At 49.9% G+C, this 15,550-nt stretch overlaps 1 protein-coding gene across 1 annotated transcript in view; it reads left to right on the forward strand.

The window, feature by feature from the left end:
- The window catches only part of PLXDC1 (plexin domain containing 1), a 79,609-nt gene that overhangs the window by 31,292 nt on the left and 32,767 nt on the right, over window positions 1-15,550 (forward strand). Inside the window, exons 3-7 of the mRNA XM_003786430.3 lie at window positions 3,860-4,003; window positions 4,298-4,367; window positions 4,929-5,051; window positions 5,845-5,963; window positions 6,896-6,995. Coding sequence (XP_003786478.2) covers window positions 3,860-4,003; window positions 4,298-4,367; window positions 4,929-5,051; window positions 5,845-5,963; window positions 6,896-6,995 — 556 coding nt within the window. The remainder of the gene's footprint in view (window positions 1-3,859; window positions 4,004-4,297; window positions 4,368-4,928; window positions 5,052-5,844; window positions 5,964-6,895; window positions 6,996-15,550) is intronic.

Below are 15,550 nucleotides of genomic sequence, written 5' to 3' on the forward strand. Positions count from 1 at the left end.
AAAAAAAAAAAATAGTTGGATGTGGCAGTATGTGCCTGTAGTCCCAGCTATTGAAGAGGCTAAGGTAACTGGATTGCCTGAGCCCAGGAGTTTGAGGCTGTAGGGAGCTATGATCATGCTATTGCACTCCAGCCTGGATGACAGGGTAAGACTGGGGGGAAAGGGGGAAGAAAAAGGGCTCTGCCCGTAGCTCAGTGGGTAGGGCACCAACCACAGACACCAGGGTGGTGGGTTTGAGCCCGACCTGGGCGTGCTAAACAACAGTGACAACTGCAACAAAAAATAGCCAGGCATTGTGGTGGGTGCCTGTAGTCCCAACTACCTGGGAAGCTGAGGCAAAAAAAGAAAAGAAAAGAATTGATATTAGTACAGGATTGATATTAATACTCAGCTCTCAGTGTTGCCATGTAGTGATAAAAATGAAAAGCCCAGCACAGGGATGTCACAGCTATGTGAACACCAGCTTTCCTTCTCCTCTCTCCCACTCTCCCAAACACTCTCCTGTGGACTCTGTCCTTGGCTCTGCCCAGAAGTGACCCACTCTACATCACCTCTGCCTCCAAGCTGCAATGTGGCCTTACCCATCACCAACTGGCCTGCCTTGGCCAGTGCTCTATGTAGATATAGCTCCTGCCTTCACTATCCAGGTTTAATCAAAGTCCTGGGCCTTCATTTCTGACACTTGGGGTTTGGTGAAAGTTCTCCTAGGAAGCAGGCTGGTTGAAACAAGACCTTTCTCTAAGCCTCAAAGCTCATCTTAAACACTAGACAGCTTAGGGTCTGGGAGGCGGGGAGCTGTATTCAGGTGACTACCAGTCATATCTGAGAGCACCTGTTTCCCATCCACTGCTATCCTGCTTTGTCTGGTAAAACAATCCTATCTGGTCTCCAGAATATGTGGTGGGACCAATAAAACAGGGAAAGCATGAGCAGCATGCTGTTGCAAATTGTACTTAGTCAACAAATGCTCTAAATGAACGCACACTCCGTGCTGAAACACTGTAGGCTTATAGGAAAGGCAGACATGGAGATGACAAGTATAAAAACCATGTACATTGGGCAGCACCTGTGGCTCAAAGGAGTAGGGCGCTGGCCCCATATGCTGGAGGTGGCGGGTTCAAACCCAGTCCCAGCCAAAAACTGCAAACAAACAAACAAACAAACAAAAAAAAACCCCACATACATTGTCACAAGGGCAAAACATTAAGAGAAAGAATCACAGGCTGTGACAAGAATGTGGCAGCATCAGGGAGACCTCTGGGGGAGGTGACCTCTGAGCTGAGGCGTGATGGATGAGGAAGAGTCAGCTTCTGAACAGACTGGGGGAGAGGTGTTGAGTGACAAGAGGCACCGAGGCCCTGACGCAGACAAATAGTTGGTGATGAACTGAGAGAAGCACAACAGGACTGGTGCATGAAGGCAGGTGGCGGGGAGGCAGGGCTGGATGGGGGCCTGGATACCATTATGCATTTGTGAAGGACTTGCGTTTACATGTAACAGCTGAATCCAAGATTTAGGGAGCATCCCTCCAGCAATGTCAGAGGGGCTGAAGCTCCATCCATTTCTCCATACCACCATCTTTAGGGTGTGGCTCTTGGCCTTATACTCACAAGACCGCTGTTGGATCTCCAGTCATCAAATCTGCATTCCAGCACAGAAAGGTAGAGATAGGAGAGAGGGAGACCAAGGAGAAAAGGTGAGGTCTCCAGTCTCCCAGAGGTTGGGCAGGGCAGAGCAGAGGGACTGTGAACTTGGAGCATAAGCTTGGCTGCTTCAGTGCCCATGGGCAGAGCTGGGGAGCAGTACATCCAATTCTGTCACCCTCCCGGAATCCCAGCGGTGGTGGCTGTTGCTTCACTGGGGCAGCATTCTTGGCACTTGCCCTCAGTCCTGGAGTGGTGACACAAAGGTGGCCCCACATGATTTCCGCAGATAATACAGGAGTCACCCCTTGAGGACTTCTCAAAATATTGGATGGTGGGGGCCTTAGGAAGAGCCTCAGTCGTTAAGGTGGGGCAGGAGCTCCATAAGAATGTGATGCTGCAGCTGAGCATGGAAGGGACGGGAATTTGCTGCGGGGAGAAGGGAAGGGTAGTCATTCTGGAAAGGAGAACCAGCACCTACAAAGAAAGTCACGCATGACCACGGGTGGCCTGAGACTGTCAGGGGAGTCTGGTCTAGAGGGTGAGTACACAGGTCCATGGGGGAATGAGACAGGGACAGAGAATCAGGGGCTGGCTCATGGTGGGACCTCGAATGCCAGGCTAAGTAAGAGGTTTGGGTTTTGTCTCAACGGCAGCATCTCAAGGGCATCCCAGAAAGCCTGTGAACAGAGTGATGTGGCCTTGCAAGTGTTGGTGATTGGTGAGATTGCCATGCTGAGGACAGCCACCACCAGCCCGTTTCTTCCACTCATCTTCTCACGGATTGCTCAGACCCCACATGCCCAGACTGTGTCACTAGTTCGGAAAGCAGAGTGAGGAAAGTAGGAACTCCTCATCCCTGCTCATGCTGGGCCCAGGGCAAGGGCTGCCTGGGCAGCTGGCAGCTTGGCAGGGAGAACATCGTTTTCTCTGCTGTCTGCAGCCACTGCCGCTGGGCAGCCTGATTAATGACCCATGACGCCCAGGGCTCCTCACGGGTCAGTAGCTCCAACTCTGCATTGGTGGCTGCCAAGGGAACCTGCCCGGCAGCCTCCTTTCCTCCTGTGCTGGCACTTTTGGATGGACTCCAAGAAATGCTCTGATATTGCCCATCCCTGGCTCTTCTAGTCTTTCTGCCAACCATACACCCCAGCTCCTTTTCCTCCTGGCCCCAAATGTTCCTCTGCAAGAGAGATTTTGCAGATTCCCCAAGCCACAGTGTTCTGGCTTGTTCTTTATTTTATCCCCACTGGGCACACAATAAAAGTTGAAAAATGTTCCTTGAAGGCATCTTTGCCACTTCTCTCCCCTTTCTCAACCCTCTGGTCACCCTAGTATGGACTCTGTCTCATCTCTGCTTGAGTGTGTCTGCATATTCTATTTACATAAGTCCAGCATCCTTGGGGCCTGGCGTGGTGGCTCCCGTCTGTAATCCTAGCACTCTGGGAGGCCGAGGCAGGTCGATCACCTGAGCTCAGGAGTTTGAGACCAGCCTGAGCAAGAGGGAGACCCCATCTCCAAAATATAGCCGGGTGTTGTGGCGAGTGCCTGTAGTCTCAGCTACTGTGTGTGGAGGGTGAGGCAAGAGGATCGCTTGAGTCCAAGAGTTTGAGTTTGCTGTGAGCAATGTTGCCACAGCATTCTACCAAGGGTGATGAAGTAAGACTTTGTCTCAAAAAAAAAAAAAAAAAAAGTCCAGGCTCCTTCATCAGACTGATACCTCACAGGATCAAGGATCAGCCTTCTCCTTTAGAACAGTACCTTCTAAGACCCAGTTTTTCTTTTCCCTTAAAAAGATATTCCTCGAGGCCAGGGACTCTGTCTCCCCCTTGGTCTAGGAGCTTCCTGAAACAGGGGCTTTGTTTGGGGCTGTCTTAGCTGTTCTTCCCCTGTGCCCCAAACCTAGCTCCACTTTGCTCATGCCCTGAAGGGACTCTGGGACTGTAAGATGAGTATCCTGGCTTGTCTGGCTGGATGAACATGGATACAGCAGGTGTGGACTGAGCTGGGGCCAGACTTGCCAAGGCTAGGGGACGTGTAGTGAGTGGTCTGGGGCCAGGAAGCCTGGGGACTGTGAGCTTGAACTCATCTCTGGGCCACAGGTCCAGTCCCCTGGGAGGGCAATGACTTCATGTCTGAGCAGGTAGGGGCAGAGAGTATCTCCTGACCATGCCTGACTCTCATGTCTCCTGTGCCCTTTGTCTTGGGTGCCGCAGGAGGACAACCACAGCTATTATGTGTCTCGTCTGTATGGCTCCAGTGAACCCCGCAGCCGGGAACTGTGGGTGGATGTGGCTAAGGCCAACCGGAGCCATGTGAAGGTCCACAGAATACTCTCCAACACCCACCGGCAGGCTTCGGTGAGTGCCCCAGGTCCCCACAGTGCATCCCCTGGGCTAGGAGACCAAGGGCGCGCCCACCCTGCCTGGTCAGTGGTCATGGCTATGGCCCAAGGTCTGTGATCTGGGAGGTGCCTTCCAGGGGTTCTCCAGGGGCTCAGCTAGAGTAAGGGTGCCCACCTGTAGTCCTAGAGGCCTCTCCTGGATATGCTGTCCCCACTTGGTCCAGACAAGTTGGGAGCAGCAGGGTACCCGCCCCCCTGGCCTGCAGCTCAGCCCATGCTAACTCTCTCCTATCCGCTGCATCCCCTGCAGAGAGTGGTCTTGTCCTTTGATTTCCCTTTCTATGGACATCCACTGCGGCAGATCACCATAGCAACTGGAGGTAAGGCCTTGTTGGGGCCTGGGGGAGGGTTTGGAGATCTCAGCCTGAACTCAAGGGGCCTCCCTAGGGAGGCTCTTTGGAGACAGGATTGTACAGAAGGACTAGGGGGGAACCTGCATGCTCCTGCATGTGTGTGTGTGTTCCTCTGGGCCTGCATGAGTCTATGTGGCAGCCTGTGTCCCGTGTTTCTGAGTCCTTGGTGAGAGCCTGGGCTCCTGGGCCTGGCTCTGTTGCTACAAGGAGCCTGTCTTTAATTCCTGCACACTTTAGTTCTATGTCCCACTTCCTCAGGGAGGGGGAAAGCTGAGTGTTGCTTCCTCTTCCTGTCCCTTCACCCTGCAGTTTGTGCCACCCTGGAGGGATGGGGCAAACCTTTTCTGGTTTGGGGCCCTTTAGCTCCCATCAGACCCAGAGCCCACCAGGCAGGGATTGGGGCGCAGGCCCCAGGCCCACTTCCAGCTCAGTCTGCACTGCCCCTTACTACCCTCGGGGAAAAGATCCCGAGAAGCAGCTCCCTCTGGGCCATCTCCAGTGACTCCTCCATTCTGCTCTCCATCCTAGGCTTCATCTTCATGGGGGATGTGATCCATCGGATGCTCACAGCTACACAGTATGTGGCCCCGCTCATGGCCAACTTCAACCCTGGCTACTCAGATAATTCCACAGTTGCTTACTTTGACAATGGTGAGACCAGAACTCAGAACTTAGGTCACTTGGGTCCAGGGATGCCTCGGTCCAGCCTCTTTAGAGGAGCTCAAGGCCCAGAGTGGGCAAGAGTCCCACAGCCCCCATAGTAAGGCAGTCTCACCTTTCTGTGCTCAGTTTCCTCATCTGTAAGATGGGGGCAAAGTGCTTGCTTCCAAGGAAAATTCAATGAGCTAAAAAAATGAAAGGTGCTTGACTCTTGGCAAGGTTAAAAATGGATGTTGGGATTTTTATTATTCTTCATTCTTACCAGGTTGTCCTGTGAATACCACTCCACCCCAGAAGAAAAGACATCTTTCCTATCTTTCTCTCTCTCTCTCTCTCTTTTCTGGATAGAGTCTCACTCTGTCACCCTGAGTAGAGTGCCATAGCATCACTGTAGCTTGCAGCAATGTAACTCTTAAGCTTGAGCAATCCTCTTGCCTCAGCCTCCCAAGTAGCTGGGACTACAGGCACCCACCATGATTCCTGGCTCTGTTTCTCATTTTTATCTTAAGGGGTCAGGACAGGCAAGAAGGAAGGGGTGTGCTTGGGGTACAAGACAATCAAGCCTGGTGTCCAGGGGCTGTAGTAGGATCTCCCAACTCCTGTCCAGCATGAAAGCCAGGCAGGTGTTTGTGGGATGCCCAGCTCCTGTCCCCTCAAATTTGCCAACTGTCTTCCATCATCCCAAAGGGACCCCACCTGTACCAAATCCATTCTGGCCACTATTTTTGCAGGGCCCTGCTCCTTGGACTACCCTCTTGTCCAGCCAGATCTCTCTTCTCCTCAGGGACAGTGTTTGTTGTTCAATGGGACCACGTCTACCTTCAAGGCCGGGAGGACAGGGGCAGCTTCACCTTCCAGGCAGCTCTGCACCATGATGGCCGCATTGTCTTCGGCTACAAAGAGGTGAGTGGGCCTAGTGACAGAGACAGCTGGGTCTTGGAGTCCTTCTTTCATTCAGTAGATATTTGTAGAGAACTTGCAGTGTGCCAGGCACAGGTGCAAGAGATATAGCAATACTGAGATGGTGCTGGAGATACAGCAATTACTGAGATGATTGCAGGCCCTACACTCGGAGAGCTGTGAGTCTGGTTGAGGAAATAGGGATACATGCAGAATTGCCATGGTGACAAGTGCTCCTAAGTAGAGGTGCCTGGTGTTACCAGAGATACTCACAGGGTTCCTCACCTAGGTAGAAGCCAGGGAGGCTTCTCTGAGGAAAGGAGTTCAAATCTGCAGGATGAATAGCAGTTAAGGAAGCAAAGAGGAGAGTGATGTGTGTTCTGAGAGTAAAGACAGCATGTGCAAAGGGCCTGTGGCAGTGCAGAGCATAGCTGGTACAAAGCACTGAAGAAGTCAGTGTGGCTGGAAGGGAGAGAGTGAGGGGCAGGACAAGCCAGGGGCACAACAGGTCTGCCTTTGAGAAAGTTCATCCTGGCTAAGAGTGAAGAACAGATTCTTGGGAGCTCAAAGAGAGTACCCAGAGGAAACAAGGGATGGCAGCTTGGAGTTGGGGGGAGGGGCGATGGAAAGAGCTGGACAGATTTGAGAGCCACTTAGCAGGTTAATTAACATGATTTGTAGATATATTAGACAGTGAAGGGAAGAAATGAAAGAAGGGGAGGGGCCAAGTGTGAGTTTCAGGTTTCTGGCCTACAGGGAGGAGCCATCCACTGAGGTAGAGAAAAGAAGAAAATGTGTCAGGAGGTGCTGTGGGGAAGACTTGGGATTGGGATGAGGTCCCACTGGGCTTGAGATGTCTTTCAGTCGTCCAGGAGGTGATGCTGTGTCGGGGGATGGACCTGGAGGGTCTTCTAAGGGTCTTTTCCCTACTGCAGATCCCTATGTCTGTTCTGGAAATCAGCTCTTCCCAGCATCCCGTCAAAGCAGGCCTGTCAGATGCCTTCATGATTCTCAATCCATCCCCAGATGTGCCAGGTGAGTCTCCAGAGGTTCTGCAGAGACCTTGACTGGGTAGGACTTGGCCCAGATCAAACCCACACTGATAGGGGCTGTGAAGGTGGGGAGGGCCTGGGTGGCAGAGAGTCGAGTGGGAACTGGAGGAGAGAAGGAGGCACAATGAGTTCCAACTTTTCTTTGTTACAGCAGAGGGACCATTTTTCCCACCAAAATCTCCAGAGGGAGGCACTGCTCTGGTTGTTGAGGGGAAAAGGAACCAGAGCCCTTCCACCCAGCATCTGCTCCTTTTAGGAAATCTCCAAAGACACCACATTAGGGTTTTTGAGTTTCCCTAGAACATAGTCACCCCTGGGCATAAAAGGAGCATTACCGGGTATCAGGAGATAGGAACTCAGCCTCGGACTCACCATTAACTCTTTGTCATCTCTCTAGCCTTGGCTACCTCATCTGTAAAATGGAGCACTGAAATTTTAGGGGACCTCAGCTCTTTCTTTCCTGTTTCTGGCCTGGGATCCAAGCTCCTGGGGAGGCTGCAGGCATGCCACCTGCTACTTCTAGACCCCTGAAGCAGGGACTTTTTAACCTGACGCTCCTGCTGAGTTGAGTACAAGATCTACCATGAAACCTGTAGGAGCCCAGGCGGGTCTAGGGTGAAGCCCTTGTCACTCTCCCACCCACCTGTGCTCGATGGGGCCTGGGGACCTTCTGAGCCCCACCCGAGCTGTGCCAGGTTAGGTGAGAGGATGTGCTTGGGAGCCACCAAGTCACCTGCCCATAGGAGGGCAAGGCACTCCCATTCTGTGAAGTCTAGGGCTTCCAAGGCAGTGTGGTTGATTGAATTCCATCAATACTCATGTCCTGACTTCCTGCTATAGACAAGGCCACTGATTCTTGGTGCTGTTGAGATGCGATAAAGAGGAAGCTAGTGCTGCCCTCGAGGCATTCATCATCTGGGCCCAGCCTCTATCCTTAGTAGAAGTGTGAGGGAAAGGACCAGGGCTTAGCTACAAGGCTTTATCCAGCACCTTCTACGTGCAAGGTTATCAGCACAGTTTCAGGGGCTCAGCTCTGAGCTAGGAGCCTGGGTGAACTTGCCACCATGCACTGTACAAACAACTCTCTACAAGTTTCTGACCTGGCAAGTCATTTAACCTCTCTGAGTTTATTTCTTTATCTGTACATAAGAGTGACACTTTGCCTTCTATAGTTACTGTAAAAATGAATAGAAAAATGTACATAACTTGTTTGGCCTGATGTCTGGCACATCAGGTCTGTCGAGTCTTGCATTAGAATATCTTACTATGGGCCAGGCACCTGTAATTCTAGCACTTCAGCTCAGGAGTTCAAGATCAGCCTGAGCAAGAGCACAAGCCAGATCCCATCTCTACTAAAAATAGACAAATTAGCTGGATGTGAGCAGTGAGCGTCTGTATGAGGCCTGACAATTAAGTTTGTGAACTTACCACCTTGCACTGTACAAACAACTCAGAAGGTTTCATAACCTTGGTATATCCATGTCTCATAGCTGTGTTCATGTGGACATGTGGCAGTGTCTTACTGAGTGGCATTCATTATTGTTGTTGTGTTTTTGCGTGTGCCATTTAGAATGTCAGCTCTTGAATTACAGCAATGAACAAACATTAAATTTCTTGTTAAACTTGGCAAGAGTGGAAATGAAATCAGGGATATCTTAGTCTAAGTTTATGGGGTTAATTCCATGTGAAAAATGGCAGTGTACAACTAGATGAAACACTTTTCTGAGAGGAGAGAAAGTGTCACTGATGAAGAGAGGTCAGGGCAGCCAGTGACACTTAGAACGGAAAACATTGCAAAGATTCGTTGAATTGTGCATCAGAATCGTTGGCTGACTCTGAGAAGCATAGCAGACCAAATAAACACTGACAGAGAAACAGGAAAATCTTAACCGAAAACCTTGGCGTGAGAAGGGTGTGGCTCTTGCATCATGACAGTGCACCAGCTCACAGGGCCCTGTCTGGGAGGGAGTGTTTAGCCAGTAAACAAATAACCATATTGGAACAAAAGTCATTGGGGGTCAGAGCAGGTGAGTAGGAAGGATACTCACCTGCTCTGATCCCCAGTGATTTTTTTCTCTACCCAAAGATAAACAAAATACTGAAAGAAAGACATTTTGATGGCATTTAAGACATCTAGGGTAATACAATGGCAGCTGTGATGGCCATTCCAGAAAAAGAGTTCCAAAATTACTTTGAAGGGTGGATGAGGCACTGGCATCAGTGAATAGCTTCCCCAGGGGTGTACTTTGAAGGTGACTGTAGTGATACTTACCAGTGAGGTATGTAGCACTTTTTCTAGGATGTGTTCTTGAATTTATTTATTTTTTTAAAGACAGAGTTTCACTTTGTCGCCCTCAGTAGAGTGATGTGGCATCACAGCTCACAGCAACCTCCAGCTCTTGGGCTTAGGTGATTCTCTTGCCTCAGCCTCCCGAGTAGCTGGAACTACAGGCGCCTGCCACAATGCCTGGCTATTTTTTGTTGCAGTTTGGCTGGGGCTGGGTTTGAACCCGCCACCCTCGATATATGGGGCTGGTGTCCTACTCACTGAGCCACAGGCGCCGCCCGAGTTCTTGAATTTAATTGTCAGACATCGTAGTCCCAGCTACTCGGGAAGGTGAGGCAGGAGAATAGCTTCAGCCCAGGAGTTGAGAGCTACAGTGAGCTCTGGTCCTGCCATTGTGACCTGGTGACCGAGCCCATGCCTAGCCTAGGTGACAGAGCAAGACTGTCTCAGAAAAAATACATATAAGAATATCTTACCTTGCAGTCCTTTATGACCTGCTATTTTTTACCCAGCAGACCCCCAGGTACTGAAGCAAACAGTGCAGGCATAAGAGGTAATGTGATAATGCTGGTGTGTCACAGGTCAGAGGCCACAACCACAGCATTTTCATGTGGCTTTTGTGGCTTGGGACAAAAAAATCATGTGCTATAGTGGCGGAGTTTCCCAAACTTTGCTCATTTGCACATCCTCCTTTGAGATTTTGCCAACTCATGAATATCTATACTATTATTTGCTAATGCTTTTCTTTCTTTATAAAATTATGTTTTTTCATGAATAAATGTATCAGGTCTAAAATTTAACAAATATGAAAGGTTGGGCAGAAAGATTAGGTTTTTCTCCTGTTTCCTTGTCCCCCAGTTCCCTTCCCGGGAGGCAGCCAGGGCTACCAGGTTCTTTTCAGAGCTACAAGCCTCCATGTGAGTACGGGGCTGTCCACGTGACATATGTTTAACACAAGTGGGTGGCATGTGCTGTCATATGCTGTCCAGTCTTCTGCACTTGAAGGAAGTACCTGTCATTTTGTATCCACACACCATGAGCTGCCAGATTCTTTCTAACAGCTTCATGAAAGCCCATTCCCTGGATGTACTTTAACGTAACCTGTGCCCTAGGGGTAGACGTTTCAGTTACTTCTAATCTTTTGCTCTGATAACTAATGCTGCAGTAGGTATTTTTATGTCCCTGGGTGAGTATTTCAACTCAGTAAATGAATCACTGGGTCTATGGACAGGGGCATTTATTATTTGGGGGGGGTATAAGTGTATGGGATACAAGTGTTATTTCATCACATGCACAAATTGCTTAGTAGTGAAGTCAGGGCTCCTCGGGTACCTGAGTCTTCACTGTCCGTCTTTCCATACTCTGTGTCCATTTGTACAGTAGTTACCACTCATAAGGAGAAGTGAACTGCCAGTTCCAGCTGTGGAGGGGTGACACTCAAAGGACAAGGGGTCGGTGAATGGGGCCTGGTTCATTCCCAGCAGGCCAGGCGTTCTTTACCCTCTTCAGAAATTCACCAGCCCTTTCTTCCCTTACCTTCTTATCATCTTCCCTTCTGTTACCCTTGGCTTCCTGACATCTGCCTGCTCCCAGCATTCCTTGCTTGGGACACACAGCAAGTGAGAGTGGTAGGCATGCTCACTCGTGGGGAGTGTAAAGTGCCAGAATCTCCATACAACATGGATGGAACTGGAGGCCATTATCATGAGGGAAACAGGTCAGATCCAGAAAGACAGCGGGTGTAGACTTGGTCCCATAAACGCATCCTCTCGGTGGGACCAGCTGCAGTTCACCCTCCCCACAGCGCTGTGTGATGCTGAGGGGGTGGCAGAAGACAGGAAATTGGAGTAGAGGGGCATCTGATTTGCATTGGCTTCTGGAAAGGGGTTTTGTGGTCAAGTTTTTTCTGCTTCCACTTGGGACTACTTCAGTCCTCAGCACAATGAGGGTGGTCCTGGCCTGTGGTTCTGGGAGTACATGGAATCTCCCCTCCTGGTTAGCAGTTGGGTTGACTCTGGCCTCAATCTGTCCCTGGGCGAGTTGACTGGCCTGCTGCAGAAATGAGGCCTGCACCCCAGCCTCCCTTCCTTTCTCTCCTCCCTCTTCAGGGCCTGATGTCCTCTGCTTCCTCTCCTCTGCACCAGATGCCTCCACGTGAGGACCTCCTGCCCCAGTGACCTTAGAAAGTAAAGCGCAGGACAGAGCCTGTTAGACAGCAGGCGGTCACTCCACACATGTGAATGTCCCTCCCTCCTTCCCTTATTCCAACATGCCTTGAACTCTTCTGCCAGTTCCTTATACTCATGTTGCTACACAGCCAGGAAGTGTTGTTTAGCCAGTAGACTATTTTCCTGTCTTTGCTGTGTGTGTATACGGACAGTCTTTGCACTTGCACACAAGAGGTAACAACAGAAAACTCTTCCTTAAGCTCAAATGTATGTCTTCCCTTGCTGAAGCACAGGGCCCTGTGGACATCACATTATCCTTTAAGGCCCAATTCCCACCCTAGACATTGGCTAACAGTCAGCTGGTACACCCTTGATGGTTATGTCAGTTGTCAAAATATTGAAATACGTCCATTCTTTTTTTTCTCTCTTTAATACTTCCATTCTTGTTGAACAGCTGCTGGTGCCCTGAGTACCTCCCAGCACCTTACTTGCCCTGTCCTGAACTGACCCCCCCAACTCCCAATGCTCTCTCAAGTGGGCAGAATGGGCTCTACCCAGCTCTGTGGCTCCAGTCAGCATCTGCTGTGGCTGGCTGTAATGTCTGTGCTGAGCTGGTTGTTAAATAGTCTTGGGTCACCCTAATTGTATTAGTTAGCTATTGCTGCATAACAAATTGCTCCAAAATTTAGTGGTTTAAAAACCACAACATCTTATTTCAGAGTTTCTGTGCATCAGGAAGCAAACTTGATTTAACTGGGTCCTCTAGTTCAAGTCTGTCACAGGTTGCCGTCAAAGTGTTAGCCAAGGTTACAGTTACCACAGTGATCAAGGTTAGGGGGATCCACTTCAGGAGCTCTGATGCAATTTGGCAGGATTCAGTTCCTCGAGAAAGCCTCCCTTGGCCCCATGCCTGGTTAGCCTCCCCATAGGACAGCTCAAAACATGGCAGCCGGCTTCTGTGAGAGAAGGCAAGTAAGTCAGCAATAGAAGACAAGTAAGATGCAAACCAGGGGCTTTTTGTAACCTGATTTGACAAGCAACATTCTATCATTTTTGTCATATTCTGCTGGTTAGAAGCAGGTCACTAGGTCCACCCTATACTTGGGGTCAAGATTACAACAGAGCATAAATATAAGCAGGCCTTTATTTATTTGTTTGTTTATCTATTTATTTTGGAGACAAAGTCTTACTCTTATTGCTCTGGGCTAGAATGCCATGGCTTTAGCCTAGATCACAGCAACCTCAGCTCCTGGGTTCAAGGGATCCTCCTGCCTCAGCCTCCAGAGTAGCTGGAACTACAGGCCTGCATCAATGTCCAGCTAATTTTTCTTTCTTTCTTTCTTTCTTTTTTTTTTTTTTGTAGAGATGGAGTCTCACTTTATCACCCTCGGTAGAGTGCTGTGGTATCATACTGCTCAAAGCAACCTCCAACTCCTGTGCTTAGGCAATTCTCTTGCTTCAGCCTCCCATGTAGCTGGGACTACAGGTGCCTGCCACAATGCCCGGCTATTTTTTTGTTGCAGTTTGGCCCGGGCCAGGTTTGAACCCACCACCCTTGATATATGGGGCCGGCACCCTACCCACTGAGCCACAGGCGCCACCTTAAATCTTTCTATTTTTGGTAGATCCTATCTCTACAATACTCCCACATTAGCCTCTGAGAGTATTAGGATTACATGCGTAAGCCTCTGTGCCCAGGCTATTTTATTTTATTTTTTTAAAGAGATGGGGTCTTGGCTAGGCGCTTGTAGCTCAGAGAGTAGGGCGCTGGCCACATACACCGAGGCTGGCGGGTTTGAACCTGACCTGGGCCTGCTAAACAACAATGAGAACTACAACCAAAAAATAGCCTGGCATTGTGGCGGGTGCCTGTAGTCCCAGCTACTTGGGAGGCTGAGGCAGGAGGATCCCTTGAACCCAGAAGCTGAGGTTGTTGAGAGACTATCTCTACCAAAAAAAAAAGAAAGAAAGATAAAAGAGCTGAGGCCTCCCTCTCCTTGAGAGAATTGCTGAAGCCCAAGAGTTTGAGGTTGCTGTGAGCTGTGATGCTAGGGCACTCTACCAAGGGCAACATAGTGATACTCTGTCTCAAAAAAAAAAAAAAAAAGAGAGAGAGAGAGAGAGATAGGTCTTACTATATTGTTCAGGCTGGACTTGAACTCCTGGGGTCAAGGGATCCTCCCACATCAGCCTCCAGAATAGGGGAAATTACAGGTGTGCACACCCACCCGGGCTCCAGCAGGCAATTTTAGAGGCCCACTGGGGGCTATTTTAGAATCTTCCTGCCATGCTAATTATAATCCTCTCCCTGAGGCACTGAGCTTTACAGAATGTCATCAGGTCTTCCCCCAATATTGTGAGTGAAGTCTGTATATCTGTCTATTTCTAAACAAGGATACATATGCTCAGAGAAGTGGAGTGACTTGCCCAAGGTCACACAGCTATGTAAGGAAGAACTCAAACCCAAATCACCTCAGATTCTGCCATTGGGCCTCTTTTAGCCTCACCCACTCCCATTCCACCCAGAAGAGTGAATCTCTTCCTCCTCAGATTGCCCAAATGCCCACAGCCCTAGGCATTCACACCCCAGGCTGTTTCTTGGGACCATTCTTGGGCTCCCCCCCCCCATTACAAGTGTATTATTGGACCCCTGGGGGCAAGGACTGGTCTGGGAATTGTGTGTCAGATCAAGCTGTTGAATGAGAGTGAATCAGTGGAAGTCAAATCCCCCAGGGGTGTCTGTGTCTGAAGCTCCTCTGCATTCTGGAATGAAAGGCTATTTTAGAGGGAGCCAGGGAGATGTGGGGAGCAGTGGAGAGGGGAAGAGGAGGAAGCTCAGCCCACCTGAAGTAACAGGGAGGCCACCCTATCCTGTGAGTCAGGAGGAGACACGAAGTCTCTGTCTGGGAAGCTGCTAGAGTGTGACTCCAGGTGCTCTTTGCTGAGGTAGTGGGTCTACTGAGTGGAAGCTGGCACCTGCCCCCCAGCCACTGCCAGCGACTCCCTGCTGCCAGTCTCCCTTTCCACTATCCCCTGTTATTCCTTGTCACTGCCAGATCTGGCTCCTTGTTGCCTACATGACTAAATCGAAATCCACAGTGTGGCATTCAAGGGCCTGCATAGCCGGGCATAGTCACCCATATAGGCTCATCCCTAGACCCTCCCTCCACTCCGTGCTCTCTGCCTGGGCAGCTCTGCTCTCTGTCTCCTAGGTTCCCTGAGCATGATAGGGACTGCCCACATCCTGTGGCATCATTCCCTTGCATAAAATGCTCCCCATTCCAACCTTTTTTACCACTTGGCAAAGTTCCAGCCAGCCAGTGGTCCACAGCATAGCTGTACTGTCTTCTTACGGAGGAATTCATAGTTTCCTGGTCTACCCTACTAACCATTTTCTGATACTTTTAATATCAAACTTATCATACTGTCTCTCTCATCTACCTTCTCCCCAACCAGCTGTGAACTCCCTGGGGGGCTCTCTGTGGCCCCAGCTCTAAGCCCAGTGGGCAGGCACTCTAAAAATGAATAATGGTTCAAGAATGTGGGTCCAGTTGCTGGGGTCAAGGTACCACTGAAGGGAGTGGACATAGGCTAGACCCTGTCCTCTGCTCTGTTGTGGTCCTACATGAGAGCAGGAGCCTGACACTGCTTGAATCTCTTTCTGTCAGAAGTTTCTAGGATGGGGGCCAGACTGGACCTTGGGAGTGTCATGGAACTCAGGAGTGTTTGAACACCTGAAATTGTATGAGCAGTACTGAGATCCAAGTGCAGTATTTTTATATCCATGCAGTTTTCTCAGATAGTATCCACGGCTATCACTGGGGTTTAAAATGGGCCACAATCTCTGCTTTATGGCTTTATGCGGCTAAGAGGGCAGATTCCTTTGGGTCTGATCAATTTATTACTGCAAGTAGGGGATTTGTTTGGATTAGGTTGAGTTGCAAATAACAGTAAACTCCAAGTAACCGTGGCTTAAAAGAAACAGAAGTTGGGTGGCTCCTGTGGCTCAAAGGAGTAAGGCGCCGGCCCCATATGCTGGAGGTGGTGGCATATGGGGTGGCGAGTTCAAACCCAGCCCCGGCC

The sequence above is a fragment of the Otolemur garnettii genome, unplaced genomic scaffold (genome assembly GCF_000181295.1).
Source record: "Otolemur garnettii isolate 467f Iridium unplaced genomic scaffold, OtoGar3 scaffold00018, whole genome shotgun sequence".
Taxonomy (NCBI): Eukaryota; Metazoa; Chordata; class Mammalia; order Primates; family Galagidae; genus Otolemur; species Otolemur garnettii.